This window comes from Plecotus auritus (genome assembly GCF_963455305.1).
Source record: "Plecotus auritus genome assembly, chromosome: 1".
NCBI lineage: Eukaryota > Metazoa > Chordata > Mammalia > Chiroptera > Vespertilionidae > Plecotus > Plecotus auritus.
Window position 1 is genome coordinate 177361652 of NC_137770.1, and position 13108 is coordinate 177374759.

At 41.1% G+C, this 13108-nt stretch overlaps 1 protein-coding gene across 2 annotated transcripts in view; it reads left to right on the forward strand.

The window, feature by feature from the left end:
* Positions 1–968: 968 nt before the first annotated feature.
* LAMTOR3 (late endosomal/lysosomal adaptor, MAPK and MTOR activator 3) overlaps positions 969–13108 on the forward strand; it is a 69971-nt gene continuing 57831 nt past the window's right edge. Inside the window, exons 1-4 of one of the 2 annotated variants that reach the window (XM_080670730.1) lie at positions 969–1613; positions 1882–1927; positions 4645–4679; positions 9993–10051. In XM_080670730.1, the coding sequence (XP_080526856.1) occupies positions 1919–1927; positions 4645–4679; positions 9993–10051 (103 nt within the window). In that variant the 5' untranslated portion in view covers positions 969–1613; positions 1882–1918. The remainder of the gene's footprint in view (positions 1614–1881; positions 1928–4644; positions 4680–9992; positions 10052–13108) is intronic. The other variant, XM_080670731.1, reaches the window with a different exon arrangement.

Sequence of the window (13108 nt, forward strand, 5' to 3'; positions counted from 1 at the left end):
AGGGTCTGCAGTACAGAAGATGGAAAGGGCTGGAGGCTGGGCTGTCCAGGAACGAGTGAGATGGGGCTCAGTAAGAAGGCTGAGGGGGTGGATGAAGAGGTGGAGTCCAGAGACACAGGGGCAGTGGGAGGAGGGTTGGGGGGTCAGAGGGGAGGGGAGGACAGAATGAATGGAGGGTTTGAAGGGAGGGTCTGAGGGGCCGGACAGGTGCGGAAGGACTGACCAGAAGCCTCAGGGTAGGGTGGAAAGGTCCAGGGCTGGTGGAAGGGGGCTTGGCGTGGAGGAGTAGGATCTGATGGGTGGAGTAAGTATGACAAGAGAGAAGGACGATTACAGAGAGTAAAGAACTGAAAAACTTCATCAAAAACCCTTCATTTCAGTTACACTTCTTGTCTTAACACTCGATGAGATTTTAAAGCCAATTATTATTTAAGCCATTTTTCCTGACACATTTTTTAACAGGGATAACACGACCTTGACAACTTTAAGGAGGCTGGAAAAAAAGATGGGAGTGGGGGGTAGCAGGCCCCGCAGGCTTGCCAGCTGCTTGGATTCAATTCCTTTCCTTACAGGGTAGCCAGGGACCCGGAAGTGAACCCTAGCCCCGCCCGAAAGGACTTTCGTGGGGCAAAGCCAGCAAATCAGGTCAAGGGAAGTAACTCTTACCAGAAACTGGAGTGGCCGGTGTGGTCTGGAGAAGCCTGCAGCCGGGAGGGGGGTCCCTACGTGCTCCTCCTGTGTATCCTGGGTTTCAGCACCACACTGTTAGGTCCCCGCCGACAAGGAGCCAGGCCAAGAGACCTTGTGAGAGTTTAAGGAATTTTATTACATTCTCTCACAGTGGGCTGAGACCAGTATATCCGTGTCAGCAAGCAAGAGGAGGGAGGGGGGACGGTTAAGCCGATGCGGGTGCAGGCGGTTGCGGGAAGCCGGGCCTAGAGCTGCTTTTCTCAGCAGTTCAGCTGTCTCTTGTGGTACCTGAAATGAGAATAACAGGAAAATCGCAGAAAGGGCGGGAGCCCCAAGCGGGGCACAATGGGCCAGTACTGAGTGCAGGGGAAAGGTTCCGAATTTGCCTACCAGGTGGCCAACAGGGGAAAGCCAAAAGACTAGGAAATCATGGGACTTCTAATAACCGGCAACCTGGGGCTTGCTGTTCACACCTTGAAATTTGTTCAACTGAAGAAAAGGTTTTATGATGCCGGATCCCGAAAAGCGAATGAAAATCATACACTCCGCACAAAACAAACGTCTCCGCTGGACTTACGGTGGCGAAACACGCAGCGACCCGGTTCCAACCCGAACCGCGGGTATCACCGCGGCCACGCGGCCTGGAGTCTGCGCAGGCGCAGGAGGCAGCAGCCCGCGGAGGGCCGGAGTAGTGGGGGCGGGGCGCGACGCCAGCCCGCGCGCACGGTGTTCGTTGCCCCTCCCCGGAAATCCCGTGTCCACGCCCATCGGAGGCGTAGGGAATGCTTCCTGGAGCACAGAGGAGGTCACAAGTCATGTGACGGCGGCTTTCTGAGGAACCTGTCTTGGAAGCTTGTCCCTGAAGAGACAGTGGACAGCCACGAACCTTGCTGCCCAGAGAACCAGGCAGCCCAGAGAGCCGGGTAACTGGGCCACTTTGCCAGATGTTCAGGCCTGGGCCCGCGGGTGGCGCGGGCGTTGAGCTGGAAGAGGAGTGGACACCCCTTCCCCCTTGCTTTGGACTTAGATCCAGGGGGTTGGGGGGGTGGAGTGGGCTAAGGCATATCGGTATCCGGGAACTCTGACTCCCTTCGGTGTCCCCAGGTCCTAGAGGCGCGGATTCTTGCCGCTTGTTAGGGTCGGGGTGCGAGGGAATCTTGACGGGAGAGTCACCAGGAGTTTCTTTTTCAGGCGTGGATATTGAACCTGCGGGAGAAAGGGGTTCATCATGGCGGATGTGAGTTACCCCACAGCACAAGAGGAAGGAGAGGGTGGAGAGTTTGGAGACTACTGGGCGGGGAGAGGTAGCGCTTCCCAAGTAGAAATTTGTTTCGTTTTACACCCCGCCCCGCCCCGTAATTATTTTCTGTAGGCTCTGCAGTGAGATACTAACGTGAATGGATTTGCTGGGGTCCTGAGTGGGTCTTTGAATGGGGGTGGAGGACACCAAGGTGCCTGTTCGTACTCCCCAAATCCTGTGGGCATAAGAGGCTCTGAACGTTTGCCATTTGAGTGTCTAAATTGTGATTTGCTGCTCGGAATCCTTTTTTTCAGCAAGTGGTCATGGTGTCTAGGTTCATTGTAGCAATTTCAGTTGATTTCCAACTGACATCTCTAGCCCAGTAACAAAAGTCAAATTCTAAGTTTAGGTAACTTGTGCTAGTTACTGGAAACTGCAGGACATTAATACTCATACTAATGGCTATGTTTTACTTGCTGTTACTTTGCTTACGTACATGCTGGGTGTTCTAAATATTGAACATATATTCATTTCTTATAACTTTTGTGAGGTAGACACTGTCACCGCTGTGTTATAAATGATGATAAGGCACAGAAAGATCAAGTAACTTGCCTCAGGTTACACAGCTAGTACTTGTGGAGTCAAGATACCAACTCAGGCAGTTTCGCTCCAGAGTCCATGCTCTTAACCATTACACGTTCAGCATTAATATGAATCTGGTTTCTTTTCAGATTGCAAGATTATGTGTTTCAATATTAAGTAACATTTAATGCCCTTACTTCTCCATTTTTGGATGTCTTCCATTATATTTTTGAGACCTTATTAGTCAGGCATAATCCAATCACTATCTATTGAGTATCTCTCTTGCAAAGGTTTCTGTCATAAGGGCTGAGGGTGGAATAATGAAGATTGAGGTCTAATTCCTCTACTTCAGAGTTTTACAACTTAAAAACATACTATGCAAGGGATCATAGATATGCATACATTACTGTGTGAAAACTTCAAGTGATTACCTCTGGTTTGTGTCTATCAGGATAGCCTGATTGGAGTATTTGGTCGTCCATATTAGCTCTAAATGATGAGTGGCAACTTTTTAAAAAGTAAGAGAGGGAGAATATTACTACAAGAATGAATAATCTAAGCCAATTTAGGAAAGGGAGAGGTATGTATGGAAGAGCTGTGAATAGTCCAGTTTAGCTGGGGCTAAGTGTATGTATGAGGGAGTGGTCGGAAGCAGGGCTATAAACTTAGTCATAGGTCATGTTGTAGATTCTCAAATGTCTAAAGAATCTATAATAATAAAAGCATAATATGCTAATTAGACCAGAAGTCCTTCCTTCTGGACAAAGCCCCAGTGGGCGGGGGCGGAGGCAGAGGTGGCCACTGCAGCTGTGGGGGCCAAGGCCCTTGCACGAATTTCGTGCATTGGGCCTCTAGTCTGTACATAGTTCAGTATACAGTTGAGAGCCTTTCAATCATTGGTTCTGAACCTGGCTGCACAGGGAATCATCTGGGGAGCACCTCCAACCCTGCCATCAGAGTGTGTGTGTGTGTGTTTATTAATGTTCCTCATATGTTATCCATAGCAAAGGTTGAAAATCACTGCAATTATGGCTTTAGAGAAGGAGGAAAGTATGACTCTTGGCACTGTATAGAACTGCATGGGATAGAAACATGAGACCAGTATACCAATTGGGAGGTTAGTGCAAGTCATAAATAATAAAATGAAAGTAAACCGTAATGTCTGTTGAAAAGGAGAAGGAATCAGTTTAAAAACATTTGACTTCCTTCACAGGTGATTTAAAAGTGACAAATGTGAGATTAGGGTTAACTTTTACTCACAGTTTCTAACCTGAATAATGGGGTTGGTAGTGCCATTAGTGGGAACAAAATGATTGAGAAATTTGGATTTTAGATGACACCGTGATAAGTTGAGATTTTCTTGTGTATGTTTAAAATGAGAGGAAAGCTAAACTGGTGGTGATAACATGAAATAAAATGAACATTAAGGTTTGGAGAATTGTAGAGTTTAGAGGTTCAAAATAACAGGTATCGTATTTATCTTTGTAGAGCTCTTAATTGATACCTGCTTGTCAATGAAATTCTCCAGATGAGAGAGTGTATTGAGACAAAGTAAAATAGTTTTTTCTTTTGTCCTAATTATGTCACATGCTAAACACTTGACATACATTGTCATATATTTAGTCATGCTAAACACTTGACATCATATATTTAGTCATGTGAGGAAATTAAATTTCAGAGAAATAAATTAATTTACCCAGGATTGTTAAAGTGATGTGTATACATGGAAAGATATTCATAATATATTCTCAAGTGAACATAACAGTAGCAACAGGATTTGAAATAATATGAAAATATGACCTAATTTTACAGCTAATACATATTTGTGTTTCCCATTTCCAGATATGCTAATCACTTTACATGCATCTTCTTAATAAACTTTAAAAAACAATCTTAAGACCTAGGTTGTGCTATTGTCCCTACTCAACAAATAATGAAACTGAGGCTTAGAGAAAAAGGTTAACTTGCTTCAAGTCACACAACCAGTAAGTATCAAAATCAGAAAGGGAAGGAAAACACAGACAGGAAAGGTTAGGAATGATGACTTAAGGTCCCTGAAGTGTGAATAGGACAGGATCTAGAGAATTAGTACAAGGCATGTTACTATATGATTTGTTAATGTTCTCTTTCAGGACCTAAAGCGATTCCTGTATAAAAAGTTACCAAGGTAAAAAATTATTGTCATTAAATAAATTCTGCATAACAGGTTAATTTTATGTAGCATTTTGTTTCTTGCTATCTTAGACTAAATATTGTGTGTATATAATGCTATTGTTTAGCACTTTACCTGACATAGCCCTAGGTGGCATGAATAATATCCTTTGAATTTGCAGGTAAATAACCCCGGGCCTAGAGAGGTTACAAGAGTACATTTATTTCTCTGTAAAAAAACTTAATCAGGAGTAGTTTGAACAGTGTTTGCCTACTTCTTTCCATATACCTTAAGATACGTGAAAGCTATGTCCTTAAGATAAGGAACAGGCAGTTTTTCTGTGCCATGGCAAATTGGCATACTCCTAAGTTTGAATCAGCTTTCAACATTTTGTCCAGTGTTGTGAAATATCACTGAGAGTTCTTTAATAGGAAGCTTTTTTGCCAGTGTCATTTCCTCTGGGGCATCTTTATCCTTTTCATCACAACCGCTTTCATTTATGTCAATAAGTCCACCTTCACTAAGTTCTCTGGCTGTACATTTTGTGCAGAACAATGATAATGTCAACCTCTCAGCCAGCTATTTCTTTTCTAACTCCATTTAATTTCTATTCAGATTTTACTTCCAGTATTATCACTTTTCATTTCTTTGCTGTATTTAATCTTTATTGGCCTCATTTCCGTTATTTTTTAATATCACTGGACAATGAGATACTGCATGTTTTGTTCTCTGCATAAACAACCGATGTTCAGTGATCAATCAGCACTCTTTGAAAAAAGTGATGTGACTACTTATTGATCACAATGTGTGTCTGTTATGTCAGTTATTTACATAGCAATGTGTGAACTAAAGAGATAGTGAAGTTTGTATTCTATATAATTATTCAGTTAATATATCATACTTCCTGAAATTTGACCCATGCTGTTGAGAGGGAATGGTGTTATTTAATCTGGCAATTAAAATGTTTCTAAATTAGGACTTTACAAAAATGAGGGCTTTCTGTATTTGTATTTGCCTTCTTAGAAGTTTAGCATATTGAAAGGATGCTAAAATTGGTGATGGGAGAGGGAATATCACACTGATGACAAAATACAGAAATGGAGGCATAGCTGATATTTGTAAAAACATAATGAAAATCTTTTCATAATGGAAAGAAAAGGATTAGTACAAAGTGGTGTTTTTTCCCCATCATGACTGAGGGTAGTTTAATTCATATTCGTGACCATTTCTTCTTGATGGTAGGCATATTGCAACCCAAGAGCCAAAAGAATGGAGAAATAATATTATTGAACACTTATAAAGAAAATATTAGAATACACACTGATTTGTTGCTAGATGTATGTAAGTTAAGGGTTTGGACACAGGCAGCCTAGCTTCAGAGCTGTGGGTCCATGCTCTTAATTGTACTGCTACGCCTCTCAACCAAGTCAGTTTTGTTTTGTTTTTTTAATTCTCTGTTAAATATAGTTCTTGGATTTGTATTTTTAAATCCAGTTGTGACTCAAGCAGTCTCAGTCTTAAATAGTCACAACTTTGTGTTTTAAAATAACCAAATGTTTCATTATTATATTAATAAAACTAAGTATGATGTCTTTTTTTTTAATATATATTTTTATTGATTTCAAAGAGGAAGGAAGAGGGAGCGAGAGAAACATCCATGATGAGAGAGAATCATGGATTGGCTGCCTCCTGCAAGTCCCCCACTGGAGATCAAGCCCACAACCCGGGCATGTGCCCTTCACCGGAATCAAACCTGGGACCTTTCAGTTTGCAGGCTGATGCTCTATCCACTGAGCCAAACTGGCTAGGGCTAAGTATGATGTCATTGATTACCAGTGTAACATTTGCTTTTGGGGAGAGGTTAGATAAAAATGTTTTAGTGCCAGTGTTGCTAAGTCACGGGCCGATTCCCTGTCAGGGTACATGCCCAGGTTTCGGGCTGGATCCGCTGTAGGGTGTATGCAGGAGGCCGTGATTCTCTCTCATCAGTGATGTTTCTATCTCTCCTTTTCTCTTCTTCTCTGAAATCAATAAAAACATGTTAAAAATGTTTTAGTAAGTGTAAGGTTTAGATTTCTGCAGAATATTTCATACAATTTCATTTATTTCTTCTAAAAGTATAGTGTACCTATCAATGCATTATATTTATTTTCAATTATTAGTAAAAATCTATTCCAGTTATTCTTTGTTAACTGTGTGTAGAATGGGAAATGCCTTTTATATTTGTGACCTGATTTCTTTTAAGTGGTTACTTTAATTATGTGAGTAATTTTTCTACTTTGTTGGACTGTTATCTCTGTGAATTTGAAATCCATTAAAAAGGAGATCTTTTTAATTTCTACTTCCTCTTTTGGTGCTTTAGTTGGCATTTAAGTTAATTACTATTGAAAGAAAAAAGGTACCTATGGTGACACAGATTTTTAAAACATTTTTGTAGTACTCTTTATCTGTTTTTTAATTTGCTTATTTTTTGAGTAGGCAATACATTCATAAAGTTCACTATTCAAGAGTTAATTGAAGGGTATAGAATGAGAAGTTTCCCATCACTACCCTTCAACCACATAGTTCCCCTCATAGGCACCCATTGTTACCTACAGGCAAACATGTATATATAAACATACATATTTGCGTGTATACATAGAGGTCTCAGACTGCTATAATACAAAGTACCATAGATTGGATATTTCTTTTATTTTTATTGATTTCAGAGAGGGAGGGATAGAAACATTAATGATGAGACAGAATCATAGATGGGCTGCCTCCTGCACACACCCCCTTCTGGGGCTTGAGCCAGCAATCCGGGCATGTGCCCTGACTGAGAATCAAACCATGACCTCCTGGTTCATAGGTCAACATCCAATCATCTGAGCCACACTGACCAGGCTGGATATTTCTTACATGTAAATGATCAAAATTTATTTCTCCTAGTTCTAGAGGCTGGAAGTCCCAAGATCAGGGCACCAGCATGGCTGGGTTCTGGTGAAGGCCCTCTTCTGGGTTGCAGATTGCAGACTTCTCATATTCTCACACAGGGAAGGAGAGCTAGCTAGCTTTCTAGCCTCTTATAAGGGCACTGAGTACATTCATGAGGGCTCCACCCTCACGGCCCAATGACCTCCCAAAGGCCCCACCTCCAAATACCATCACAATGGGATTAGGGTTTCAACATATGAATTTGGAGGGTGACAAACATTTAATCTATTGTAACATACACATACGAATGCCTACATGTGTTGTTATATAAGTTGCTTCTTCTACACACTATTCAAAACCATGTGCTTTTTCACTTAACATCTGTTAAGTTTGAGATCATTCCTTCCCAGTACATGAAGAGCTGCATTTTTGTTTGCAGAGTATTCCATTGCATTTATGTGTCATAACTTATTTAACTTGTTCTTTTTGATGGTTAGTTAGGTTATCAATCTTTTTCTATTTCAAGAGATGGTGCCATGGGTAACTGCACAAAGTAGTGTGTGGGTGTCTCAAGTATCTATAGGATATATTTTTATGTAATCTAGTTTTTAACTTAGAAGAATATATTGTTTTATGTATTAATCACATAGGTTATGTTTCAGTCCATAGATAATTTTAGGACTTAATGATAATAGAAAATAATACTAGTAAATGTACACAATTGTTTCATCTTTCTTATTTTTAATGTGAGGAAGATAAATGGCTTTGTTTGTAACATTTTCCCCTCAAATTGTAATAACACTTCTCTGACAAACATTTTTTGACAGTGGGATTTAAAAACATATAATTTCAGGAATATAAATATAAGTTAATGTGAATATTATTCATTGCTTAGTTAAAATATTAAGGTTAACACAATAAGGAATGATAATTCTAGGTTATATAGTAGGAACATTGAGCATATTTCTGAGTTGCAACCTACATATGGTATAAGATAGTTTCAAGGCTCTAGATTTTGCATAAATATTGAAAGTTTGAGAATGTTTCTTCATTATAATTTTTGACACTATACTTTTGTGCTCTAGCAGTTCTTACTAATAATTTAATACTTAAACTGTAGTGATAAATTATATCATTATCAGGGTGTACAGATGATACCCTGATATTAATAATAATTAGTATTTTAATGTAAACTTATGTACTAACCTCTGCATGTATTATTTTATTGAATTTTGCAATAGCCAAAAAGTACACTTTTCCCCATTTTCAGATTGTTAATGGAGGCTTAGAGAGTTTTATAACTGGCCCATGGTAGCATAAATAGTAAGCCGGATAGCCTGGGTGCAACTCAGGCCTTTTTAACTTCAGAGGTATAGTCTTGACCATTCTGCTTACTGCTCCTTATATAGACACTAGAGGCCTGGTGCATGAAATTCATGCACTCAGGGGATGTCCAACTGATGGCTTAGGCCAGGACATCTGGCAGTTGGACATCCTTAGCGCTGCCACAGAGGCAGGTGAGGCTTCTGCCACTGCTGCTGCACTCGCCAGCTGTGAGCTAGGCTTCTGGCTAAGCGGCACTCCCCCTGTGGGAGGGCACTGACCACCAGTGGGCAGCTCCTGCGTTGAGCATCTGCCTCCTGGTGGTCAGTGCATGTCATAGTGACTGGTCGTTCCGCAGTTTGGTCGATTTGCATATTAGCCTTTTATTATGTAGGATGGCCGAAAGGATTGCTGCATAACCTACATTCTTCTCATCCAATTTCTTCAGTTTCGAATGATCTTTGTACCCTTCTCTTAATCAGCGCCATAACATCTAAGCTGAGCTTTTACTTCCTCAGGGAAGCCTTCCTTGACCCACTGTGGCCCTCCCTCCCCTCTCCTCTGCATTATAGGCTCTCATATCCCCACAGATCGCTTAATTGACACTTGCCACAATTGTAGCTTTATATTTGTTAGTGCAAGACTATTTGATGGATAGTTACTTTCCTTTTAGATTGTAAGTTTTGTGAAGACAGTGACTTTATTTTTGCTTAGCATGGTATTATAAATATTCAGTGCCACAAATAGTGGGCACTTGTTATTAGAATGAATGAAAGAAAAAGTCTGTCTTTGCCATTGTATCCACTGCTGACAACCTGTCATACTTTTGTAAACCACAGAATAATTAGCAATTTTAATGAAGAATCAGCTATGTTTTAGCTCTTCATCAATAAACTATATAAATTGTAAAGATTATAAATATTGTCAATGATACACATTTGTTTAATTTCTGGAAGAGTTTTAGTAAACAGTAGCTTATGCTGTCAAGAATTGAGTTTCCGTGGTTTTTCAGAAATACACATGAAAATTATCATTATGACTGAGGTACACATTTTCAGAAAGTGAAATGTTTTATATATTTTTCCTTTCTAGTGTTGAAGGGCTTCATGCTATTGTTGTGTCAGACAGAGACGGCGTGCCTGTTATTAAAGGTAAAACTGAGAACTTAATATGCCAGTGTCATGTTTGCTTTAGAATAAAGATGTACTTACATCCGAGTAGTACAGAAGCAAGCATATGAAACCCATTTCTGAAAATTTAAGAGAAGGTCTTTGGGTGGAAATGTTTGCTTTTGTATGTTGAAACTTATAACTTAATACATTTTAAATGTATCATGTTGCCATTCAGAGCTTAAGCATGGATTTAATGACAGGCCCAGTTTCCCATTAAAGACATATTATGGTATAATATAAACCAAGCATGTCAAACTTGCAGCCCACAACAAATATTTTTGCAGCCCAGCCAATATTATGGTATGTAAGAAAGGTTTTAATAAAAATTTCATAACTTAATTTTTACAATATCCCATTATACATAACTAGTGGCCCAGTGCATGAAATTCGTGCACATTGAAAAGGGATTAATTAGAGGAAATAATTTAATATGCTATTTGCCCTTTCTCTATAATAGAAGTGTCAGAGATGAAAGAAAATTAGTAAAATGTATAAGAAAACCTTTCTCCTGTCAGAGTCTGGGGTGCACCATGGGACCCAGAGCCAAGTCCCTGCCCACCCACAAGTGCCTCAAAATCTCAGGAGACCCAGACCCCGCCGGCTCCCGCCCCCATTGGGCTAGATCTAGACCTGGCCAGTCCCACCCTTGTCAAGCCCCACCGGGCAGGGGACGTAGCCTCAGGTCCCCTGGCCTGGCGCCAGGACGGGGGGCATGGCCTGAGGTCCCCCAGACCAGGGTGGGGGGTGTGCCTTGAGGTCCCCCATCAAGTTCCACCAGGTGGGGGACACGGCCTGAGATCCCCTGTCAAGCCCCCTGGGTGGGGGGCATGGCCTGAGGTCACCCGTCAAGCCCCACCAGGCAGGGGTGCACAGCCTCAGGTTCCCCGTCAAGCCCCGCTGGGCAGGGGCCGCAGCCTGAGTTCCCCTGACCCAGCACTGGGGGTGCACCTTGAGGTCCCCCGTCAAGCCCCGCTGGGTGGGGAGCACGGCCTGAGGTCCCCTGTCAAGCCCCACCAGGCAGAGAGGCGCAGCCTCAGGTCCCCTGGCCCGGTGCTGGGGTGGGGGATGCGGCCTGAGGTTCCCTGGCCTGGTGCTGGGGTGGGGGGCGTGGCCTGAAGTCCCCTGTCAAGCCCCCCCTGGTGGGGGCATGGCCTGAGGTCCCCCGGCCTGGTGCTGGGGTGGTGGGAGCAGCCTGAGGTCCCCTACTCCAGCATCAGGACGGGAAGCACACCTTGAGGTCACCCGTCAAGCCCCGCCTGGCGGGGGTTGTGGCCTCAGGTCCTCTGGCCTGGTGCCGGGGTGGGGGCGTGGCCTGAGGTCCCCTGTCAAGCCCTACGGAGCGGGGGTGGGCGTAGCCTCAGGTCCCTGCTGATTGCTAGTTAAGGCTCCTTATGGGAACTTGGCTTCAGCTGTGGGTGCAGCCATCCTTGTGACGGAGTGATGGTCAATTAGCATATTCCCTCTTTATTGATACGATTATTAATAACAAACTACAGTGTTCACTAATGACTGATTACTATAATCGTGTTGCATTCATTTCCCTTACGCGCCTTATGCGAAGGCGCACCATTTTTCTCCATTAATATTAGCGAATATTTTAGCAGCCCATTGCCACATCATTAGTCTTGTACTGTCTTGTTTGATATGTGCAACAGGAAATATTTCGCTTTCAGAGAACAAGAAAAATAGGTTTATTTGCATTACGCTTATTAATTTGTGCAGTTATTCAGTATCTGGTAAGTTAATGTTCAAGAATAAATAATTTTTCTTAAAATGTTCTATTATTTTATGTTAACAATTACTCATTTACTTCAGCCCTTTGTATTCATTATGTCTCTATTGAAATAAACCTACGTTTCTATGAAAATTGAAGCTTTTGTTTTTTTACGGCCCACATAAATTTAAACCTTGTTTATTTGGCCTGTGTTAGCCTTTGAGTTTGACGTGCTTGATATAAACCATTAGTAATTCTTAAGTGATGAGGCTGGGCATGTATGCAGCTAGATATATTATACATAAAGACTCTCTCTCCCAATATATATTTTTATCAGTAGTTTTAGGATAAACATCCATATAATTGAATCAACATACTATTGGTTGTTTTTGTTTAATCTTTCTTGATTCTGTACTTCTTTACTGGAAATAAGATTTTAAAAAACTTTTTAAGTTTCACAAAACTTTTAGCTAACCAGAATCTAACAAGAATTTTTTACCTAACGAAGAGCTTGCTAACCTAAAAAGAGAACTTTTTACCTAATTTAAGCCTTTTTATTTTTATTTTTAGTGTACATGTTGTCACAGTCAGTATATATTAAGAACATTTTACTACTCTCTTGTATCATCAATGGATGGGTATAGTTATACTAGGACACTGTAATAGCTTTACTAAAGAAAGTAAATAATGCTCTATACATTTTATTGTCAATTTATTTTCTACCTGGGTTTATCATACATGTCAGGTAATTTTAGACTTGAGTTAAAGGAAGTTTAGAAATAATTTATTTACTTTGTTTTATAAATGAAGATTGTCAAGTACATTGTTATTCCAAAGTTGCAATGTGAGTCAGTGACAAAATAATATTAGAACCCATCATTTCCTGATGTGTGGTCCAGTGTGCTTTCTAACTTACTATAAAACATAGGTGTCTATGGGCAAGTCACTTGTCTTTTCTTAGTTCTGTAATGAAGGCTTTAAACAGAATAATGTCAGATTTGCCAGCTCTAATACTCTTTCTGAGGATCTCTGTGTTAAAGCCTTACACTTGCACAACTAACTCCATGACTTAATGAGTGAAGGAAAAAGTTGGCCAGCTGCATAATTGTTAATACCAATAAGCAATACTACTATGGGTTTTATGAGAGCGAAGTTTTCCGAAACTTTTTAAAAATTCTAGCTTGGCCGTCAGTTAACGAGAATATTCAGTTTATTAAATGTACTGATTGCTCTGTCTGGGTACTTCAGTTAGTTAGAACGGCTTCCCGATACACCAACGTTGTGGATTTGATCCACAGTCAGGTCACATACAAGAAGCAACC